Source organism: Cydia splendana, chromosome 3 (assembly GCF_910591565.1).
Source record: "Cydia splendana chromosome 3, ilCydSple1.2, whole genome shotgun sequence".
Classification (NCBI taxonomy): Eukaryota; Metazoa; Arthropoda; class Insecta; order Lepidoptera; family Tortricidae; genus Cydia; species Cydia splendana.
The window spans coordinates 10,040,779-10,064,479 of NC_085962.1; the positions used below are offsets into that span (position 1 = coordinate 10,040,779).

The 23,701-nt window shown below is 36.2% G+C and overlaps 1 protein-coding gene and 1 non-coding gene across 2 annotated transcripts; one reads left to right on the top strand and one right to left on the bottom strand.

Annotated features, from left to right (window-relative positions):
* Nucleotides 1-182: 182 nt before the first annotated feature.
* Nucleotides 183-23,635, bottom strand: LOC134806496 (lysosomal acid glucosylceramidase-like). The gene is made up of 12 exons (XM_063779772.1): nucleotides 23,549-23,635; nucleotides 22,845-22,981; nucleotides 22,289-22,448; nucleotides 21,935-22,076; nucleotides 21,153-21,309; nucleotides 16,825-16,985; nucleotides 9,984-10,113; nucleotides 9,508-9,621; nucleotides 8,363-8,507; nucleotides 6,232-6,311; nucleotides 5,525-5,805; nucleotides 183-310 (listed from the first exon to the last, which is right to left on the bottom strand). The coding sequence occupies exons 1-12, from the start codon at nucleotides 23,613-23,615 to the stop codon at nucleotides 205-207; spliced, it is 1,680 nt and encodes a 559-aa protein (XP_063635842.1). The 5' UTR covers nucleotides 23,616-23,635; the 3' UTR covers nucleotides 183-204.
* Nucleotides 7,208-7,280, top strand: Trnad-auc (transfer RNA aspartic acid (anticodon AUC)). Its single transcript has one exon. It is a non-coding gene; the product is annotated as a tRNA-Asp (tRNA).
* Nucleotides 23,636-23,701: the final 66 nt, after the last annotated feature.

The window sequence follows — 23,701 nt, forward strand, 5'->3', positions numbered from 1 at the left end:
CGTTGAAAAAGCTCTCGTACGAATGGGGGCTTACCTACTGCCTACCGCGTAAAACAATGTAGTGTCATTCTCATTAGATTAGATCATTCTGATTATGTGTATGCGTCAAACGCAATGCGTTTATCGCATAAAATAACCGCGCGCTTTATTGTTGAATTACAAATGTATTGAAATAAAAAAAGTTTTTACAATATGTGGTATATTCTAATTTTGGTTGATTTCTATAGTTTTTATGGAACGGGCTTCCATGAGGAGTTCTATGTATTGGGTGTTGCTGAGTTCGACGCGAAGGTTCACTGCACTGCTTCTCCTGTAGAAAGAAGTACAGAAAATTATCACCAAAGAATATTTTCACATTGGTTAGTTCATTTCATTTTTTTTCATCTTACTCACTCTCAAGCTTTGTGAACTAGAGATTATGCTATCTCTTGTTTTTAAAGGATAATACTTACCGACCAAGTGTATGTTGGATCACGCTTAATGGAGGGTTCCGTACCTTCATACAATAAAAAAGCCATACAAGCAAAAGGGCGTATCTTCGCGGCACTTACGTCGTTTTAATAAGAAGCTTAACCGATTTTTAACAAAATCCTGGAAAGTATTTATTTTCTGAATTTTTTTCACGCCCGGTTCAAAGACTTCAAAGTTAGAGCATTTTAATTTACATGTATGGAATGCCATCTTCCCCCTCCGTAAAATATATTTTTATCAGTTTTAATTCATACAACTAATTAGCGGCTCACAAAATAGGTACACCTACGTTCCATTCTAAAATATTAGGTCATTACCTATGAAATTGGCGTTTTGTTCGGAGAATTTCAACGAAACACGAATTTCCATACAATTAATTTTGCGGATATTTTTTTGATGGCTAATTCAAACCAAACAAAATTTTTCCAGTAATTTTTGACACCTTTAAGGTATGTTTTCAATATCTCCATTTCTTGAAAATTGGTACCATTAGAAAAATATAAGTAATTTTAATACTCGAACCGACAGCACATGAAAAGACCTATTTTCAAGGCTTAATTCTGAACACTTAACAATAAAAAATAACAATTAATTGTATGTAAAATCGTTGTTTATTGAGTGCACTGTAGTTTTATTGTAATTGTGTATGTACTTTTGTAAAAAAAAAAAAACTAGGATCAGACTTATATCTATGAACAAAAACGCCAATTTCATAGGTAAGGACCTAATACTAGCGATCAAAAATATAGTATTCTAAAATATCAGCCAGGGCTTCACACGGGTTACACAAGACATTAACAAATTATACTCCTAAACCTTCCTGAAGAATCACTCTATTGATAGGTGAAAACCGCATGAAAAATCGTTCAGTACCTAGTTCTCGAGTTTATCGGGAACATACATGTACACACAGACAGACGCGGCGGGGAACTTTGTTTTATAACTATAAGGTAAGTATAGTTTTTAGATTTCTAATAGGCCCCGACGGCTAATGCTTTGTCTAAGTATTGTTAAGTAAAACCGCACGTGCTACTTACCTGTAAAAAAGGGTCTTAATTATTCTATTTGGCACCTGAGCGCGGGCTAGTCCAACGTTCAAAAAACCAGTGTAGGTGCGCTCTCCGATAACGCGCCTTTGTTACGCATCTCGATGACACATTTTAGACTGGTTCTGTAGCGTTCGACTCGCCGGCACTCAGTAACCGTAGTACTGAGTGCCGGCGAGTTGAACGGACCACACACAGACACACATCTTAACAAAATATTTATCCATTAGTTCATTTTGAATCTTATTGCAATTTCCATAGGAGTTGTAATTCAATTATCTATCAAAATATCGTTAAATAAATCACAAAAATTTTAATTATTTTATTTTAACGCTTTCGTTTTTTCTTTACGCCCGTTTTTTCTTTTATGCTGCTTTTAAACTCGAAATAACTATTAATTTGTTTTTCACTTACTTTATTATTATGTTTTTTTTTCTATATATATATATTTATATTTTACTAATATTTAATGTCACTCCCTAAGGCCTTGGCAGAATACCAGCGTTGTAATTTGCCTCGTTTGCAAATTGCAACAATATGCTGAGACGTGGCCTTTTCCCTACGGCACACATTGCTGGGCCCAAGTGTGTATTATTTTCTCTGTTTTATTTTTTTTAATGTGTACATAATTTCTTTGTTTTGTTGTTCTAATTATCTTATTTCTTTCATCTTATAGTCCTGTGTACGTGTGTTTTATGGAATAAATGTCTTTCTTCTTCTTCAATTACCTGGGTAAAGTGAACGAACGATTTTTTATGCAGGTGGAAGTGCAAGCGGTTTTATTTAGCAATAGACAAAGGTTTAGCCGTCGGGGCCTATTAGAAATGTACAAACTATAAGACAGACGGACATGACGAAACTATAGTTAAGGGTTCGTAGCCGGAAATGCCAAAAACCGGAAACCCTAATGGAAAGGCAATTCTCTATTCCGTGAATAGGTATCACCTATTAGATTTTATATTAAAGTTGCCTCCAGAATCTCGCGAACTAAATTGACAGGTCATTGTGCACAAATGATACCACAGTTTGGCCAGTGCTGTTCATATCGATATTTTCAAAAAAGTTTGAATTAGAGAATATCGCGAAAATTCACCGCTAGGGGCGGTACTATTGCGCGGTCAGTTAAAATGTATTTTTAAGTAATTTTAACTCATATTTATAGACGGGTCTAACGCGAATTTTATTCAATTACCTTGTTTATTTATTTATTATTAATTATTTACCAACGTTTCGACACAGGGTCAGGAATGTGAGTTAATATGTGTTCAAAACGCGAAAGTAATTTTGTTAAGTTATTTTACAAATATTGTTTCGTATTTAGGGCTTGCAAATATTCGAAACTTTCAGGTATTCGAATATTCGACTTTTTCTGACGAGATATTCGAATATTCGAATAATTATTCGAATATTTAAAAAAAATAAGAAAAGGAACGAAAAATCGGTTTATTATAGTTTTATTCAAAAGCTTTTTCCACATATTGCTAAAATTAATGATATTTTGCAGAAATCCACTTATTGACTAGATTTTATCATCCTACTCTGAAATACCCACGTTTATAAAAGCAAGTAAGTATCTAAACCGCAAAAATTAGTCATTTTCAATATTTCTTGATAAAACTTTTTATTATAAATGCGTCGTTGCGTGAATTAATATAACTTTAACCATCCAAACACGTATGTAAGAGAGAAAACATTTTAGTAGGTAATCAACTAATCACTAATCATTTTCTGATTTAAATTAACTTCTTGTCGTTAAGAAGCCTGTAAAATGGCCTTTAATTCCATTGTATTTTGAATCTTTATTGACTTTATTAGTCTTGGCAAGTTTAGTTTTGATTCCTAATGGTCGGCTGTTATATAATAAGTTATATAATTGGTATTGGAATATTTAAGGGAAAAAGTTGGCTAACTACGGGGTGGATTATATGTTAGCTAAAGGTGCATGGTTAGAACTAGTTCGGTAGGTTTGGTATGATCAAATTTGTGAATTGCGATAAAGGGCAAGGTTTAGACTTCGAATATTCGCTTAAGGTACGATTTTACTCAATAAACAAAATGACCCTTTATCTTAAAACTTACGTAAAGTTACTTGTACCTAGAAAAAGCATTAGCCGCACCGTAATAAAACATACTTTTTGATTTCGTTTCCTTTGAAATTGAGTTAGGTTTAACTGTATTCACGAAGCCTATTGAGAGGAATACAGTAAAAACATTATTTCCTTCGCATTTGGGTACCTACGGTTCCTCATTCACTGTTAATACCCGGCAAAATACACAGAAACTGTAACTATAACGGATGAAAATAGATTTTACCTAGTAATAAAAAATATTCGAATATTCGAAACCTGAGCGGCCGAATATTCGAATATCAAAACAGGTCGAATATTCGACATATTCGAATATTCGAATATTCGAATTGCAAGCCCTATTCGTATTTCGATAATTGTGCAATTTTATAGTAATAGAGACAAGGATATTGGGAAAACGGGTGTGTAATGATCCGTATAACAAGTTTTGATATATTTTCAAAATATGTAACAACTTTTGGTATAATTTCATGGTGTATAATCACTTAAGCGGTATAATGAACTTTTGATATAACAATAAAATAACTATTTTCATTGGGTATAATGTTTAATCGATATAAAAGCTATTCGATATAAGGTTTACTGGATATAATGAATATTTGTTATAAGTATTTATGGTATAATGTATAAAAATAAGTTGAGGTTATAATAAAAAAAGTCGGTTCTGGCGCTTCGCCGGCCGCTACCGCGGCACGCTCGCTTCGCTCGCTCGGCTCGCGCGCTGTAGGGTCGCAGTTCTACCTAACACTCCTCCTCGCTTCGCTCCTCGTCGTACCTAACTGAGACCTGCCTTAAGTTCGAATACGTAGGTTGTTATAATAGTAGTAAATATTACAAATTATACCAGTACTACATTATGCCAACTGAGCGTTATATGGAACATAATTATATCACATATACATTATACGCTGTTAATGTTAGATTAGAAGTTTTATATTACAAGTTCATTATACTTGACGATAGTTAGACTCTCTAAGAATATACCATGTATTGTTATAGCAAAAGTGCATTATCTCCCTCAATCGTTATATCGACTAAAAATATATCAAAAGTTGTTATATGGACCGTTACGCACCCTGGGAAAACATATTATAATTAAATAAATATTTTATTTTATTTAAGTGTTAGGAAATATTACAGCTAGTAACAATTTAGGTGATAACATAGAAACAGTGGTTTTGGCTCAAAATACAAATAAGGCCAGCCCAGATGGGGAGATATTTCATACAATGTGATTAATTTCGCATTGAATTTGTGTGGTGTGGACGCAAAAATTAAATCGTTTCGGTGATCCCTATTGCTTCGATTGTAAAGACCAGTCCCTAAAGTGGACATTCAAGTTGACAATTAGGTCAGAATTTTAATAATTATAGATCAATCTCATCTACGGGCCACATGTACAAAATTAAATCACCAATTTTAGATTTATGGCGACAACCGAGGTCTTGAAATAAACAACTTCCCTCCAAACCTGCATACTAACATTGAAATTTGTCAATTTCGCATCCGCACCTCCTGATTTGATTGGTAACGTCACAAGTGCGTCACAATCTTACAATCGAATCCATCACTTTTCTCGTCACATTCATTTAAATCCAAATCATTTGTGACCCCTAAACAATTATCACATGGTAGTAAGTGCAATATCTTACTTATCGATATCATTTTATCGACATATACTCGTGACTATTTTTTCTTTGCTATTCCTGGTATAATTTTATTTGTCAAACTCATGTCAATTTAGTTCGCGAGATTCTGGAGGCGACTATAACTTTTTAGAGATGAGGCTAAGTTAAGTATAAGTTTATCAAAAAAATAGTTAAGTAGGTTTAGTAGATTCGTAATAGATTAAGAAGGAACAAAAGGATATGTGTCTATGCACTGGTGTCTGTTCTCTGTGGGACGGGATGTGTAACTTACGTGTTCTGTAGCACCATCACGATATTTCCATCAGGCTTCAAAAAAGCTGCATTTTGCAGTGTAGCAAAAGTTCTTCGCGAAGACTGAATTCTCCTTGAGCCTCTTGGAATGAATTTTGAGAAGTGTCCCATCGCGTAAAACATGGGTTGCTTTATGAACTCGTCCTGGTCCCCGTATACCAGGATGGGTGCGTCGACGTAGTTATGGGCCCAATTTGGACCGCCTTCTGGATCCAAGCAAAGGTTCCAGTCGATCCAACCGACCACATAATTGTTGAGATCCTAGAATAGGTAGTGTAACATTGTTAACATTATGTTACCAGAAGCGGTATCATGGTCGCATTTTTATCACCTGTCGTGCCATGGGTCACTTTCGCACTTACATATTTGTTAGAACGTGACAGGCATGGTGACAAATGATGAAGTGCCGACCATATTAGCCCTACAGAAAAACGTAAACAATATCGCATGCAAAGCATCAATATAAAATGTTTTTTTTTATTGTTTTGGGTAATATACGTTATGGCAAAATGTTTTGTATGGCGTTCTTTGCTTATCTCTATAAAGATTTAAAATAAAGCATTATACATAGTTAACTTATCTACCTCTAAGCGAGGTTTAAGAGCTATAAGTACATACCGCAGCGTCATATTTAAAAAAAAAAATTGGAGGATCACGACTTTGCTACTACTTTGTTTTTTTTCTTACCTGTAAAATACTCTTTGTGTATTTGCGGGCCCTGTCCCATGAGCCTATTTCAACCTTTTCCCTGTCCCAAGGCATTGGACCTGTTAAACATTTTATTAAATATCGTAAGTTAAAAAAAAAACAATTTCCTTTGTAGATGTGGATAAATTAGAGTAGGTACTCGTACTTCGGAAAAATGTCGGAAAATCACAGATCGGTCATCAAACCAAACCAAACTTAACCAAAGCAAGCAAGCAACTAGTTAGGTAATATATATTAATAAAATCAATTATCATGCTTTTTCTATTAGGTAGGTATTTACCTAACCTACTTAGTTTTCAATCTGTATTTATTTGTAACTTGATCGTAACTTAACAGATGTGTAGACTGAAATAGATGTCATAATCATAACATTCATAACTATACGACAGAATAAGTTTTTTTGTCAAAATATTAATTTTTGGTAAGTATTAATACTCATCGAAATTATTGAAACCCAAACACAATTCGTTGTTTTATCACAATTATCACAGAGTTCCTATGGCCACCTCCTGTGTCAATCATCTGATCACCTCGATGGTACCATAATATTGCATTGTCACCCAACATACCTACATGTGAAGTTTTAGCTCAAATGAATAATGGGGTGGGTGTAATTCAGCTTGCAAGATTTGTGCCGAACATACAATACAAACATTTCAAGTTAAATAAAAGCTTGTAAAAAGGTGACCAAGTGATCAAGGGCGGAACCAGCGTCTTCTGCATTCCAAACCAAACTACTTTTTTAGGATAAATTTAAAAGTGGAAAAATTACTGTCTTGGGTGAGACTTGAACTCACGGCCTCTGAATCTCTCTGCTGCTGCTGGGCTCTGGTGAATTTCCAATATGACTTGGAACTCCGGTAGCCGTTTAAGAAGTGTAACACTCTTGCGGTAGATGTCGCTATGGTCCCCTTGACCTATAATATGGTGGAAAGATTTGCTGGCTATGGATGAGGTCTTGGTGGCTCAGATGGCAGAGCGCTGGAGTATCAATCCAGAGGCCGTGAGTTCAAGTCTCACCCAAGACAGTAATTTTTCCACTTTTAAATTTATTCTAAGCTTAATAGCATCGTTCGCAGACGTTTCTGCTTGTTAAAAATTAAAATTAGTATGGGTAGCACATCGTAACTGGTGAATTTCCAATATGAAACTCCGGTAGCCGTTTAAGAAGTGTAACACTCTTGCGGTAGATGTCGCTATGGTCCCCTTGACCTATAATATGGTGGAAAGGTTTGCTGGCTATGGATGAGGTTGAGGTCTTGGTGGCTCAAATGGCAGAGCGCTGGAGTATCAATCCAGAGGCCGTGAGTTCAAGTCTCACCCAAGACAGTAATTTTTCCACATTTAAATTTATTCTAAGCTTAATAGCATCGTTCGCAGACGTTTCTGCTTGTTAAAAATTAAAATTACTTTTTTAGGGTTCCGTACCCAAAGGGTAAAACGGGACCCTATTACTAAGACTCCGCTGTCCGTCCGTCCGTTCGTCCGTCCGTCCGTCCGTCCGTCTGTCACCAGGCTGTATCTCGTGATGAATTTTCACAGATGATGTATTTCTGTTGCCGCTATAACAACAAATACTAAAAAGAGAATAAAATAAAGATTTAAGTGGGGCTCCCATACAACAAACGTGATTTTTGACCGAAGTTAAGTAACGTCGGGCGGGGTCAGTACTTGGATGGGTGACCGTTTTTATAGATAATGGTACGGAACCCTTCGTGTGCGAGTCCGACTCGCACTTGCCCGGTTTTTTCTATCTATAAAACATGTAATATTCAAAACTTTGAACACACCACCACCACGCGACCACGACCAGTGAAACCTGCGTCGAAACGTCGGTAAATAAAGGTAATAAAATAAATTCGCGATAGACGCGTCTATAAACGTGAATTAATATATAAAACATGTTTCTTATTTCACAATACCACGAGGTAGAGTCAAACCAAGCTAAGGCTGCAGTGGTTTTTATAGCACAGACTGCAAGTGTTATTAAAAACGTCCTAATTTCATAGAAGAATACCTGTGCACTTGTCTGTGCTTCCAAAATCGCTGCAGATTTAACTTGGTCTGACTCTATTTAGATTTTTGTATTACTAATAGGAAATTTACCTACCTTCACAAGCTTCCGTGGAAAGCAAAATTTTGTCAGGATACCGGTTTTGTATAGCAGTCATAATAATCGGAGGTATGAAGTTTCCATAATAATGTATTGCTGCGCCATCAATGTATTCAATAGATTTAGGATCTTCCCGTTCCATCTAAAAAAATTGTATTGTCAATAATTCCGAAAATGATAGGTAAACTGCGTAGGTCTCCCGTTACTACACACCAGGGATGTTGCGAATATCCGCATCCGCAACCACGGAACTTCCGCATTATTCTCAACATCCGCATCCGCATAAAATCGATGCGGAGCTTAATGCGGATGCGGATGTCGAACAAGCCTGTACAGAAACGTATACGTCTTAGCGGCGGCGTAAGTGCTAGGTAATTTCATCATTACCTATAACGAGTATAACGACATCGTCTAGATCAAAAAAAAAAACGGCCAAAAGTTACTGTTTAGTGTTTATTAAATATAACGCACCTATATTATTGCTCAAATACTAAACGTGTCGTTTTTTAAAACATCATCATCATCATCATCGTCTTTTTTAAACAAAAAATACTAAAATGTAATATTTGACGTTTTTTAAGTACCTAATCTTGACATCCGCATCCGTGGATGTGAGCCCTTAAATATCCGCATCCGCATCCGCGGATGTCAAAAAATCTGCATCCGCAACATCCCTGCTACACACAGTAGCCGCTCGGTAATCCGGCTCCTGAATTTTTTTCCCTATGCCGATTGTTGGAACTGTCGAAATAATTTTATATTGAAAATAAATTCTACATATCAAATGCTCTGTAATCCGGCGTTCGGCTGTGAGAACTACCATATTAGTTATAGAAGGGGTCACCTGAGTCGGTAATTGCCGGATTACCGGATTGGCGAGCGTCGGAATACCGAGCGCCTGCTGTATAGGTATGCACCTGTGTCGCATTAACATAATCCACTTTTTAAAGGAAACAATGCCTGTCATAAATGCTTAACCGCAAGACATGGTAATTGACCATGTTGTAAAAAGGGAATGTTATTTAATAGTAGGTATTTGCTCTTTGGATGCACCACGTGTGAATACGGATAGAGTCGCTCATCAGCTCATCACTCTCATTAGTAAGAATAGTAAGTAGTACCTATCAGTAATCAGTACATACCCCGAGCAAGTAATACGGCAGATTATATCGTTGATCATCTACTGCCAAAATTAACGTGTTGTTGAAGCGAGAGTTGCGCACTGTCGGTCCGAGATTGTTCGCCACCCAGCGACCCTGAAATGTAGCAAAACTATGTTTGTTTTTCTGATTTTTTGCGCTTTCCCGGAGTTATAGAAAAACCGGCGCCCTGGAGAAATCGACCGAACTTTTCAAATATACTCTTAAAGTGATTTAGGTATTTTTTATATAGTAGGTACGAGTAGGTAACTCGTGCATTTGCTCTGTACAATTTGATGAAGTGGAACTATTGATGAAGATCATAAAATTATGGCTTGTTAAACTAATATATGGCCAGTCGGTTGTTTGTTTGTGAAGGATTGTTTAGTTTAGTTTTATGCTGTTGCATGTTGGTCTCTCATTTGTAAATCGCTGAAATAATTTAATTTGTAGGTGTACAAGTTGTACAATATATTTACCAGGTTCTGTGGCGACCATCCCACGGAGTTGAAGCTGACAAAGAATGCACCAAGGAAGCCGTTGATAGGTTCGTTCGATGTGGTGATGGCCCATATCTTCACGTCAGCTTTTTCGTATTCTTCCATGAATCTATACCAAATTGTCAATATATATAAATGTTGAAATATTAACCTCCTAGGACCCACCATATAAAGTTTTCAATTTTTTAATTCGAACCTTATTCTTTAAGTAAATTAGAACGAATTTCGTTTGTTTCAAAAAGTAATGAAACAAAAGAAATGTTACTTTATTTGGTTCATGAAAGGTTCATAATCATAATCATAATATCGTTTATTGCACCATGGTAAGCAGTTGTTACAAAAAATACAAAAGTATAAAAGTTTCTCATGGACCCCAGAAGGGTGTTGCAAGCATTTTCTTAAGCTAAGTATCAACCAAATTATTAAGGAACACAAACAAGCCTTAAAATTAAATGTATACAAATTATTGATATTAATTTACTTAAGAAAACTATCATTAAGGAATTCTGTGACAGAGTAGTACGCTTTTTCTGTAAGGAACGATTTCAACTTTTTTGCGTATGCCGTGTCTCTTTCTTCTGCCTTTATATAGTTCGGGATGTGATTGTAATATTTGACTGCTGCATAATGAGGGCTTTTTCGGTATATTTCTAAATTTGGGACGGGTAATTCAAGCTTATATTTTAGTCTTTTATTTGGTAGCTCTCGGAATAAATGAATGTTTTTTCTTACATATATGCCTAATTCATAAATATATATAGATGGTAGAGTGAGTATGCCAAGTTTAATAAAATGAGGTTTGCAACTTTCCCAATTTCGGATTCCTATTAATACACGAACACATTTTTTTTGCATCACGAATAAGTCGTGTGCATCTGTACTATTACCCCATGTTAAGATCCCATATCGTAACCATGAATTAGCGAAGGCATAGTAGGCGGTTAGAGCTGTTGCTAAGTTTGTAGTTTTGCGAAGCATAAAAAGTCCATACAGAAACTGGGATATTTTGGTTTTAGTGCATAGTATATGAGTTTTAAAATTAATATGGTTATCAAGTGTAATACCTAAGAGTTTGAAATGTTCTACTTCTTCAATGTCTGTTTCGTTAAGTGATAGTTTTAGTTGTAATGGCGTTCTTTGATACGGATAAAATTGAATTAATTTGGTTTTATTTGAGTTTATTGTGAGATTATGGTCGCGCATCCACTGATTAATATGATTTAAGGTATCTGCTAGCTTTACGTTGTAATTTTCGATTCTGTCAAAATTAAAAAGGAGGGAGACGTCATCTGCGAATAAAGTGCATTTGGCATCAATTTCTTTCGGTAGGTCATTTATATATAACAGAAATAAAAGACAGCCCAAAACACTACCCTGTGGGATTGAGCCTTTCATTTCTGTAATTTCAGACCGAACCGATTCTAATTGATGGCTAGATGGATTTAGGTACTCTATCTGAACAAGCTGCGTTCGCTTTTCCAGGTAAGATTTAAACCAGTTATAAGCTATGCCTCTAATTCCTGACCCGTATAGCTTATTTAGCAATATCTCGTGTGAAACTTTATCATATGCTTTTGTAAGATCTAAGAGTAATCCCACGGCCAGGCGTTTGTCATTTACGGTTTCCATGATCTCCTGTGTGTAGTTGGTTAGGGCAAGGGCAGTTGACCGATTTTTTCTAAAGCCATATTGTTTGTCGTCCAGTACCTCATATTTATCCAGAAATTTGTAGACTCGGTTACACATACATTTTTCGAATATTTTAGAAAGGGTGGGTAACAGTGCTATGGGCCGATAGTTATTAGTGTCCAGTGTACTACCTTTTTTATGTATAGGTTTTATTATTGATACCTTAAGTTGCTGTGGGAACACTCCTTCATTAAAAGACTGATTAATTAGCATACACAGTGGTGTTGCAAGTTCAGTGGCACATAATCTAACTAATGTTGAAGGAATATCGTCAATTCCTGTGCTATGTGTATTTTTAAGTCCGCGAATAAGTTTAAAAACCTCAAGCTCTGACACTGGATACAAGAACATAGAAGTAGTAACTGGAGTACGAACTGGACGACCGCGTGGGATGACTTCAGGACTTTCAGGAGTGTTATCGTGAGGGTTTTGACTATGGTAAACTGAAGCAAAGAAATTATTAAAGGTATTTGCTATATGGTGAGGATTTTCTGTTGTAATATTCTGTGACGCGATTGTAATTTTTAGGTTTTTCTTCACCTTCACATAATTTTTTAGATTATTTATAATTTTCCACATTACCCACCCAACCCAAATAAAACGGGTGTGTAATGCTTAATATAATTATAAAAAAACTATCATACATTTGTTATAACGCCATTTTATATATTATTTTATGTTATAATGTAATTTTTATTATACGTTTCCCTTGTTATATTGTGATTTCATCTAAACTGTCATTGCTATAATGTCTATTGTAATATAATTTATAAATAGAATATAGACATATTTTATAATGACATTTGTTATATTATATTTTTGTATAACGTAATACTTCATACAATTTTATCAAGTATAAATACATATATTGTATAACATTAATTGTCATATTTCATTCAATAATAAGACAATAACGTAAAGTTTAACATATTTTTTATAAGTAGTACGCAGGCCTACTTCTTTTGCTAGCTATTTTATTTTAGGGAGGTCGCAGTTCTAACCTAACCTAACCATTTTTTTCACGGTTTTCGATTCTGCGGGGCTCGCAGTTCAAACCTAACCTAAACCATTTTTTTGATATAATATTTTATTCTACGGAGGGTCAAAGTTCTAACCTAACCTAACCCTCCTTTTGCTAGGTAGTTATTCGTTGGTGCGGAGTCGCAGTTCCAACCTAACCTAACCCATTTATGTCATGCAACTATTATGCCACACAAATAATTATGTGATGTCACTTGTTATAATAAATAATATGCTTTAGAGTATGTAATATTTATGGCAATGTATATTAAACCAAGTGTAAATATACCTTATGACCATTATACCAATTATAACATTATGTATACCGTTAATTAGGTATTACGGTAGTATGCCATTTATTACGTTATTCAAAATAACGATATAACAAACAATAATATATGAAAAGTAATTATAACAAATGTAATGCACCCGTTTTATTTGTTGATTTTTGCATTTCATTTATGTAGTTTAATCTTTTTGATTTTAGTACTGTTTTTTTCAAGATGTTTGTATATAGTTTATAATGTGTTGTAAGGACGTAGCTATTAGATGTAAAAGCATGTATTTTTAGTAATCTTTTATTTTTACAAGATATTTTGAGACCTTGGGTAAGCCAGGTTTTTTTTGGTTTCCTTTTCACAGTCAGGCGTGTGATAGGAATTTTTTCGTTTAATATTTTCCTTAAAATATCGCCTAGAATATTGTAGTTATCGTTTATATTATTAAAGGTAAGTACTTGGCTCCAGTTGATTTTTGCGAGTTCATTTTTAAAGGCTGTTTGGTTTTTCAGATTATGGATTCTTTTATGAGTTATATAAGGTTTATTAAGTCTGTTTATGTCCTTGTACGACTGATACTTAAATTTACAAATGATGCTTTTGTGATCAGATAGCCCGTAGTCTTTGATTAAAGTATCGTACAAACTATTGTTAGTAAAAACTAGATCGATACAAGTGGCAGAGTTTAATGTTGTTCGCGTTGGTTCTTTAATTATTTCTAACAGATTAAGGGTCAGCATAAGATCAGAAAGGCGGCGAGAATATTTAGATTTTTGTAACATATTAATGTTGAAATCACCCCCTATCACAATGTGTTTATTATGTTCTTTATGTTTCATATTTTCTAATATGGTTTCTATACAATTATAAAATATTTCAATATTTCTATCAGGTCTATAGATGCATATAAGTATAGTGTTTAATTTAGGTAATTCAATACAACAGCATTCGGATACAAATTCAGTCGATAATGTGTTAATGTCATTTCTTACAATGTATTCTATATCATTTTTAATCATAATACAAGTTCCTCCTCCGCTGTGTTCGCTTCGGCTGAAGCTTGTGGCTACTTCGTATCCTGGAATATCAATTAGATCTAGATGTGATGACGTCATCCAGGTTTCCGTTAAGCACAGTGCATCAAAATAATGATCTTCTAAAAAGCTCTCTAAAATGTGTGTTTTATTATTGAGACTCTGCATGTTTTGAAACAAGACTGTAAAGTTTTTGTTAGTAACGAAAATTACTCCTACACCCGTCATTTATCAAAGAGCTCTCTGGTATAGGGTGCGACGATGCGCTCGTGTACGCATTGTTAGGTTGCTGAGTTATCCGTGAGCTTTTAGTGCAGTCAGAAGAGCTGCTGTTCATCAGAGAGTGGGGTCTGGGGCTTCCAACAGGTGCACAACGTTGTCCATGTTCCATAGTCGGAGGTGGTAAGTATTCGCAGCCATTTATAAATACTTTGTCTTGCTTAACTATCGGGTGCAGACCGCGCTTACGCGCGTCTCTGATGGTATCCCTAAGTGTATGTCTTTTTTTCAGTTCCGCGGTGTCCAAAAAATCTGAGATTGCGAGGCCTGTGTTCGTAAAAATGTGTTTGTTATGTAAAATGTAGTTTTTCATACGTTTACTTATTAGTTCTATCTGAACGGGCCTTCGGTATCCACGCTTTCCTATTCTTTTGAAGTCCTCGATAAATATCTGTGCCCAAGAATTCACGAAACACATTGGTTACACGTTGTATAAGTACGTGCCAATTTTCCTCAGGGTACTCATCCAAACCGTATAGTACTATTCTTTTATTCAGGCAACTTACATCAGTCGTTTTTCGTTCTTTTTCTTCTACCTTGTTTTTAATTTCATTTAACTCTGTTTGTAAATTTAAATTTTTATATTCTAATTTTTTTATCAGTTCGCTAGTTGCATTTATGCTCTGTTGCAATCGTCCTTGTTCTTGGGTTAACGTAGATGTGTTATGAGATATGTCTAGTTTAAGATCGTTTATTTTTGAGGTAAACTCAGCTACGAGGGTCTGCTTAATGTTGTTCGTTATAGATTCTATTAAAGTATCTCTCATTGCTTCAAATTCCATTTTAATCAGGTGGCTAAATCTATCAAAGGTTATGTTATCTGCGTTAGGTACCTCTGCTGCACGTGAGGTTTTAGCCTGTCGGGGTGCTGAGGGTGTGGAAAAAGTGGGTGTACTGTCTGTGTCTGTATCACCGCCCAGCACATTCAAAATGTCCGTGTCACTGGTCTTATTAGCGTCTTCCAATTCTCGTTCCATTTGTCTCAGACCCGCCGGGGACGCAGGGGTATTATCATCCCGCCGCCGCGGGCGTCGTGTAATCTGAACACAGGTAGGGCATATCCATTCTTTTTTGAACCGTGGCTGATTTTCTCTAAACATTGCCGACGTTATGTTAACGCATGAATAGTGGTAGCACAATTTGCATGTTGTGCAAAAGAGGCGCTCATTTCTGTCTACTTTTAAATCACAGCCTGGACAATTAAACATTTTGAGTATTTGTAAGTGTCGGTTGGTCTTCATAGAGTTATAAATCGTGTGCGCTGGTTAAAAGTTCAACAAAGTTCATTACAATTCTCGGAAATTCCGAAAGCTAGCTCCGGCGCATTCAAACTCCAAAATGGCGTAAGCGCTGCACGATTTCATACATCTTTCGCGTTTTATTGAAACGATCGTGTTTTTTCGCGCGCACTTCTGTTGGTTTAATGTTTTTGTGTTTTGTACTTAATTGCAACTTATGTTTACACTGCAGATTACTTCATCACAACCACTTTTTTCTATAGATTATTTTGATATATAATTCAACCCAAACACTTAATTTTAGACTAGTTAAAACATTATTTTAATGGGAGCGTTTTAGAAACACTGTCTACGAAACGCCGGTCTATCAATGAAAGGTTCAAATTAGGTTGCACAAATATGTACCTACATTGTAATGTACATTTAGTCTCAGGAGGTTAAAATGACCTACGTTACTCCATGCCTTGTTTGCTTAACAATCCTAACATATAGGTACAAGTAACGTACCTATATACCTACCGTATACCTACCTATTTAGATATTTTTACTATTTTTGTATTTTAGCTTTGTGCCTATTATAGATACTGTTCCCTTTCCCTTGCTGCTATATAAGACTTCGAAACGTAAATTGACACAAAAATATAATAATAGCATTTTAATTCTTCTCCTTAAAATTTATGTCGCTTAAAAATAATACGGGCTGCAAAGCTAAAGCTAGTAACATTAAGGCGAGAATATAAATTCCAGGAAATATTTACTAGCCCGAAATTACCTTTCTAAGTTTAGTGTCCTACATTTATCTCCAGTTTATGAATTAACATTAATTATATGTTTAAATTACTGTCGTCAAGGGGACAAGTGCGAGTCGGATTCGCCCACCGCGGACTCCGTTCAAAATAAACCAATTTCTTTTTTTTTTTACAAGTTTATAGCTTTCAGATTTTTCCCTGTACCTAATTGTAGTGTAAGACAATATTACTTGCCAAATTTCATAGACCTCGGTCAACGGGAAGTACCCTATAAATATTGATTCCCTCGAGAGTGTCGAAATATACGTTTTTTGCGAAATAAACGGCCGTATTTTTTTTTCCGTTAACTAAGAAGTTTAATTTTTTCACAGCTTCAAAGGACTGTAGACCTGAGTATATGGTACTGGATACCTCCACGCGTTCCCGAGATAAAGGGTCTTGCCAGACAGACAGCCGGACGGACGGGCAACAAAGTGATCCTATAAGAGTTCCGTTTTTTTCCTTGAGATAAGGAACCCTATAAATGCACGCACCGTATATGGTAGTCTGCGTATGCCTGGTAGTATTCGGGTCTAACAGTTCCAAAGCCAGTGATCCTCTCGTTGGTCTTCATCCACACCGGCGGGGACCAGGTGCTCGCTGTTATCTTAACCTCGTCGGTCGCAACCGCTTGACTTCTCTTGATCATAGGCAACTGAAATTTGAAGACTCCTTAGTAATAATATAATAACTTTGCTAACTAATAGCAGGGGTGCGAAACTCCTGACTTCGGCCAAACTTGGCTCCGCTCGGCTCAGCATTGCTCCGAGCAATTATTAGGGTTGACACAACTTGACGTCCCTTTGCGTGCACGACCACAGATAAGATAATGATAGGGATAGCCGAAAGGGATAGTGCCATATATTAGAAAGGGACAGCATGATTCGACCCTGAACCGCTGTCAATCTTCGGTTTTTTAGGAAGTTTCCTTTCTGTACGGCAGTACTATTATTTATTCTGTGCTAATAGTCACACCTAACTAGTCATGTAGGTACTAACTACTAATGAATTACATTTTTTCCAAAAAATCTATTTTTGAAATCTAGTTTTGCGGCCCCAGATAATTCGGGGTGTGTTTTTAGAGTGTGGTCATTCATTGAATTTTACGGTTTAGACTCACTTGTTTTGACAAACATGTCGCGCGTGTGACTAAAAACAAGTGAGTCTTAACCGTAAAATTGTTCAATGTTAGTATGTCTCACAACAGTTTAAATTCAATTCAAACAGTTTAAATGAAATTTATTATTAATACTTAGGTATTATGTCTCTTTAGATAGTTTAGATCCTAGTGTCTGCATCTGACTGTAGGATAGAGGCATAGAAGTTACTTAAATAAAATTGGTGTATGTAATACATTTTTGCGATATGTACAATGCTTTCCAAAAAACAACTACTTACATTGTTTAGCTGCCTCATATTATAATTAGGAGCAGAGTGGAGAGTGGCCATTCTGTTTGACCAGATACTAGGAAATATTCAAGACGAACAAGTTCCATTACAACACCGCGTTCCTCGCATGCCTTTTTATACTATTTTTCCAATTGAGATTTATACGTATAATGTGTGTCACCTACTGCTTTTATGACTTCTAAGCGTAAAACCTACAACCGTAAAGCATAAAATTTGAGCATAATAAAGGCATTTTAGGCGTATCCTTATTTATGGGTGCCGATCTCGTCGCATAATAATTGATTGTCCTAATGTAATGTTATGCATAAAATTCTTTTAGCATAATTTTTCTCCAGCTGAAACAAAGAGTATTTTCGAAAATATTTTGCATAGGTTGTGTAGAATAATAGGGTAGGTTATAGTCATGCATATTATGAAAACAAAGCTGCACTTTAAGGTGGAAGCAAGCCGCTTGGCATGGTGATAGTAGACACCAAAGTAAGCGATTTTTTCCGAAGCACCCAAAAATTCACCCCTTAGGAGCCGAGATTTAGCGAGGTCTCTTAGGAAAAAGAAAAAAAATCCACAAGTTTCAGGGAACAAAAAATATTGAAAAAAAAATACATCATTTGAAAGAAAATCGCTTTTTTTAACGTAAAAAAAATAAATACAAAATCTTTTCAAACAATATTAGTGTGAAATTATTAAAAACCATTTTTTTTTCTTTTGCGCTTTATTCTTGCAAATAATGTCCTAGACTTAGAAGAATGTCTGAAAATAAGTATTTTTGGTTAAAGTCAAATATTTTTCTTACTAAATGACGAAAACCGTATCAAAATCGGTTCGCCAGTTTTTGAGATAAAAGTTTCAGAAGATGGCTTACTTTTATTTATATGGGATTTTTCGTCTTATATAGTCCAAAAGGCGTGTAAGTCATAGTAAATTATACGTAAATTAGAAGGTACTTAATTTATCTACATTAGGGATATGTATATTATATATTTATATGTGGAAAACTGCCATAGTTACCATCTTACATAAAAAAGGAGATATATCGAAGCCGAGTAATTTTCGCCCCATAAGCCTCCTTTCCCATACGTACATACTCTTTGCAAAAGTTTTATGCAACCGCCTAGCTTGTATCCTCGATGAATGCCAACCTCCATTCAGCAGGCTGGTTTCCGGAGCGGATTCTCTACAATCGACCATATACATGCGGTAAAGCAACTGCTTGAAAAGTCACGAGTACAACCGGACCCTGTGCATGGCCTTCGTAGATTACGAAAAATCCTTCGACAGTGTCGAGCATTGGGCGGTGTTGGACTCTCTCCATCGCTGCTCAATCCACAATCGCTACGTGGATCTGTTCTAGGAGCTATATACCTCGGCAACAATGCAAGTTTGGCTTTACAAACTCAGTAACCCAATATCTATCGAAAGGGAATACCATTTCACCCAAGTTTTTTACGGCAGTGCTAGACGACGTCATAAAAACGCTTGCATGGGACAGAACTGGTATCAATATCCATGGTGTCTTCTTGTCGCACCTGCCGCCTTTTTTATTTGCCGAGTCCTTGGAAGATCTTCAAGGCATGGCTGAAAGCCATGCTTCTTTGAATAGATCTTAAGCTGAATACGTCCAAGTCTAAAGTTATGACGAACATCTCTAGTAAATCGATTCCAACCGGGGGGTTCCGGGTTGGGAACGAAAGACAGGAGGCGGTCGAGCAATACGTGTATCTTGGATATATTCTATCATTTGACAAACACATCAGCAGAAGGAGACCTCCAGGAGAATCCAGCTGGGTTGGACGGCATTCAATAAACTAGCGGACATCCTCAAACCCGTTAACATTCCACAATGCCAGAAAACTCGCCTCTTTAACCAATGTGTCCTACCTACCATGACCTACGGTGCCGAGACATGAACGCCCACTAAAGAGGCTGTGTATAAAATCCGAGTGGCACAGAGAGCCATGGAGCGCGCCATGCTCGGCATCAAACTTCAAGACCGAGTGAGGAATGTCGAGATCCGACGCCGCACCAAGATGCAAGACGTCGGATGCGTCATCACCAAACTTAAATGGAGCTGGGCGGGACATGTTGCCAGAGTGATGGCAGGTGGGCCAAAATGTTAACGGAATGGTGGCCGCTTTCAGACGAAAGAAGTGCCTGGCGTCCGTTGGCTCGTTGGGTGGACGACATTCCGAAGATTGCGGGTCACTTCTGGATGAGATTGGCTCAGGACCGGGATAAGTGGCGTACTCGAAGAGAGGCCTATGCTCAGCAGTGGGCGATTAAAGGCTGATATGATGATATTATACACAAGAAAAAGATTATTCAACTTCAGCTTCATTCATACTGGCTAAACTGGTTAAACTAGAGGATGAAATAAAAAAGAGAATAAAATGTAGATCTTTTTTACAGATAAATATACTTTATATTGAAAATGTAATATTTTTATAAAATTATTTAAGTTATTATACGTACTTTAACGTACATACCTACTAACTTTACAACTTTGATTTGACCAATATTCGGTACGGATTAAAGTGCTAGCCCTACTTTTAAACACAATGCCTCATAATTTGTTTAATGAATTTAAACATAATATATCGTATAAATGTTTATATAATACATAGATAAAGGTGTGTGTTTATATTAATAAAATAGCACAACATAGTTAGAACTTAATACAGTACTTAAAAGTAGTCATTAATTATAAATCGTCATGTCAATAAAACTAGGCCAATTTCTGGAACATGAATCTTATAAACTACTTAACCGATTTTGATGCGGTTTTCAGTTTCTGATAAGAAATATGTTTGACTTTATTATTAAGTATATATTTTCAGACATTTTTCAACGTGGAAGACACTATTTGAAAAATAAAACGTCAAAGGTTTTTTTTTATATTTTCACACTAACACTATATTTCTTTAATATAATTTTGTGTATTTTTTTTACATCAAGCATCGTTATTTTCTTTCGATTTACACCAAAATTAACTTAGTCGGATGATCCGTCAACGTTGTAGATTTTTTTTCCTGTTTTTAACAGACCTCGCTTTTTCTCGGCTCCTAAGGGACGAAATTACTGGTGCTTCGAAAAAAATAGTTTTATTTGGTCTCCACTATCATCGTGCAAAGTGGCTTGCTTCCATCTCAAAATGCAGCGTTACGGCAAAAAAGCTCCATAATTAGTAAGACTATTAGGTTAGGTTTGTTTTATAATTTTTCAGAAATGTTATTAGTTTCAGCACAATAACAATTATGCGAAATGAGTTTTATGCGTCACATTACATTAGGACAATCAATTATTATGCAACCCAATATAGACCCCTTATTTATGGTGCCATCTATTTTTACGATTTTTAAACCTTTTCTTAGGGTGTATTCCCATTTGTCCCCGCCCCACGTGAACCGTAAATTACCTTATAAAAGTAGTCTTCGGATGTCAAAGTAAAGTTGGACAACGCATGGTCGTACCAAGGCTCTTGGTTGTACGTGTAGGGGTGTGTCGAGAAATCTGCACCTCCTATAGGCACTCGTATCAAGTTGTATTCCAAACCGGTACTTGAGAAGTATGAGCTGAAAAAAATAATACAGTTTTAAATATATTGACAAACTTTGTTTAGCTGTTGAAGGTAACATTTTTAAGATCTTAATTCATTTGTCATTATTAAACCCTCACTATACATATGGAAAAATAGGGGTTTTATCTCATATAAGTATCCACAATTCAACAATATGACGTGATCCCCAGTAATACTTGAATCTCACTAATAAACAACACACACCCGGTGTTTGGGAACCTGACTAAGGAGAGAAGCAGGAATAGATATAACCGCAGGCATCACAGGGTTAAAATCCTGACGTTGTGGATCGAACGACGTTCCAGTTGATAAAAAAGTCGATGCGATAAATTCGTAAAACTTGCGTTGCTAGAAGTTGTGATGTCCATCTAATAATTGTCTACCCACTTTAGCCAATATTTTTCCGGGACCACGAGTGTTAATGACCATGGTATAATAATATACTAGACCATGTTAATGACAAAATAATGTCGCACTCGACACGTCGGAGCTAATTTTCAAGTTTATTCTAAGTACATGCTTTTATAGCCCGTCTTACTTTACACATTATGTAAAAATCTCTTCTGTTAGTTATATGTTACTTTTGTAATGATACAGATAAATTTGGTTATTTAACTTACTTAATAAAGTTAATTTGAGCTGCATCTGATAGTTTTCGCCAGTTGATAGCTGCAGCGTCAGTGACGGATCCTCCAAATCCTTCTATAAACTGATATCGAACAATCGTGTACAGTCTAAACACAACTCGTCTTAAACTGTCTTCTGCAAAAAGTAAACGTTAGATTCATAAGTATTGTAATTTTTCTTCGATTAACATTTTCTTTTGTCTGCTGGGAATGAAAATTTCCCAGTACACCTAGTAGTGTTTGACTTGAATCATTAACTTTAGAAGTCCAGTTAAGTGTGTTGGTTGATGATGATGACACTTAGTACATACGTTTAGTCCCATTTCATACATAATAAAATGTGACTACCTTCCTCATCCTCATCTTCTGACTCATCCTCATCCTCATCTTCTGACTCATCCTCATCTTCTGACTGTTCCGGACTTTCTACGTCGGGTACACTTTCTTCACTATCACTATTCGACACTGTCTCGATCACACCGAAGCTTTTTTCGAATCGTTGTCCAGCCTGAAATAATGGTTTGTTACGTTTTTGATCAAGTGGCACACTACCAAAATCAAACCACTAATAGAGACTAGCAATATTGATGATTGATGAAGTATTTCAGTGCTTTAAAGTTATATTATATGTTACCTATATTATATATCGGTATACATATACGAACTGTGCGCGCAAAAATGTATTGTATAAATAAAATGGTGGATGCAACTAAAGAACTAAGTGGATGCTTAAGTGGTGCGGCTCCACTATTAGCACTTGTATGTGGTGACCGCAAATCGTATAGGTATTGCTATGCTTCACATTGCGGAGACTAATTATGGCGTGTACCCCTCTAGTTTATTCTACGGAGATGCATCTCTGCAAAAATTTGCCGTGTAAAATGCTTAACTAAATATTGCTTACATCGCTCGACGTGTAAGCGACAAATGTGCCAGGTGCTGGGACCTCTCTCGTTATGGTATCACAGTATGTAGCGTCGCATACGCAGACTATAGAGCGGCCGGCAATGCCAACATCTCGGGCGCGACATGGCAGGTCCTCTGTACAAAACCAGCAAAAGTTTATAACATGTTTAAAATATGTAGCAAAGTTGAGGAGTGTCTCTTAAAAAGGGATTATTTTTGTATGATGTTCATAGAGAAATAGCCCTTTTGAAAAGACTCCTCAGTTGATAATGAGATTGAGATCATAAGTCAATTGAGTAAATAGGCTTGAGTCAACTATATATAACAGGAGCGCTTGGATAGAAAACACCAAGTTGTCTTCACTGTTAACTTAACACATTCACTGCCAGCGACCCGTTAGGTGGGTTCACTCATCGTAGTAGCGGACAATTGTGGAAAGTGTGGTAATTGGCTACGCTCGTAGCGCGTAGCGCGGGCTGGCAGTTAATGCGTTAACTGAGAAAAAATCCCTCTCGGAAAAGTAGCAATAGATGGACTAAATTAAGGGTGAGCTAGAAAGTAGCGACTGGTTGCACAATGTACAGGCTGAATAAACAGGCCAACAATGTTTTAAGTCCTTACACCATCCCATATAACCATCTCCGCGTATAAAGCATTTTGACGGTGGTTGTATTTTATATATTATATCTCTAGTGTACTTACCGGTGTTCCCTAGTGCTATAACTGCACTTAATAGGAGTGTTGCAAGACCCAAGCGTGACCCGCGCATCTATGACACATGTAAATACTTAAATAGGCATTATGGTTTAATTTTAATCGGTTCTGTTATAACATGCAGAAGACGGCTTATGATGA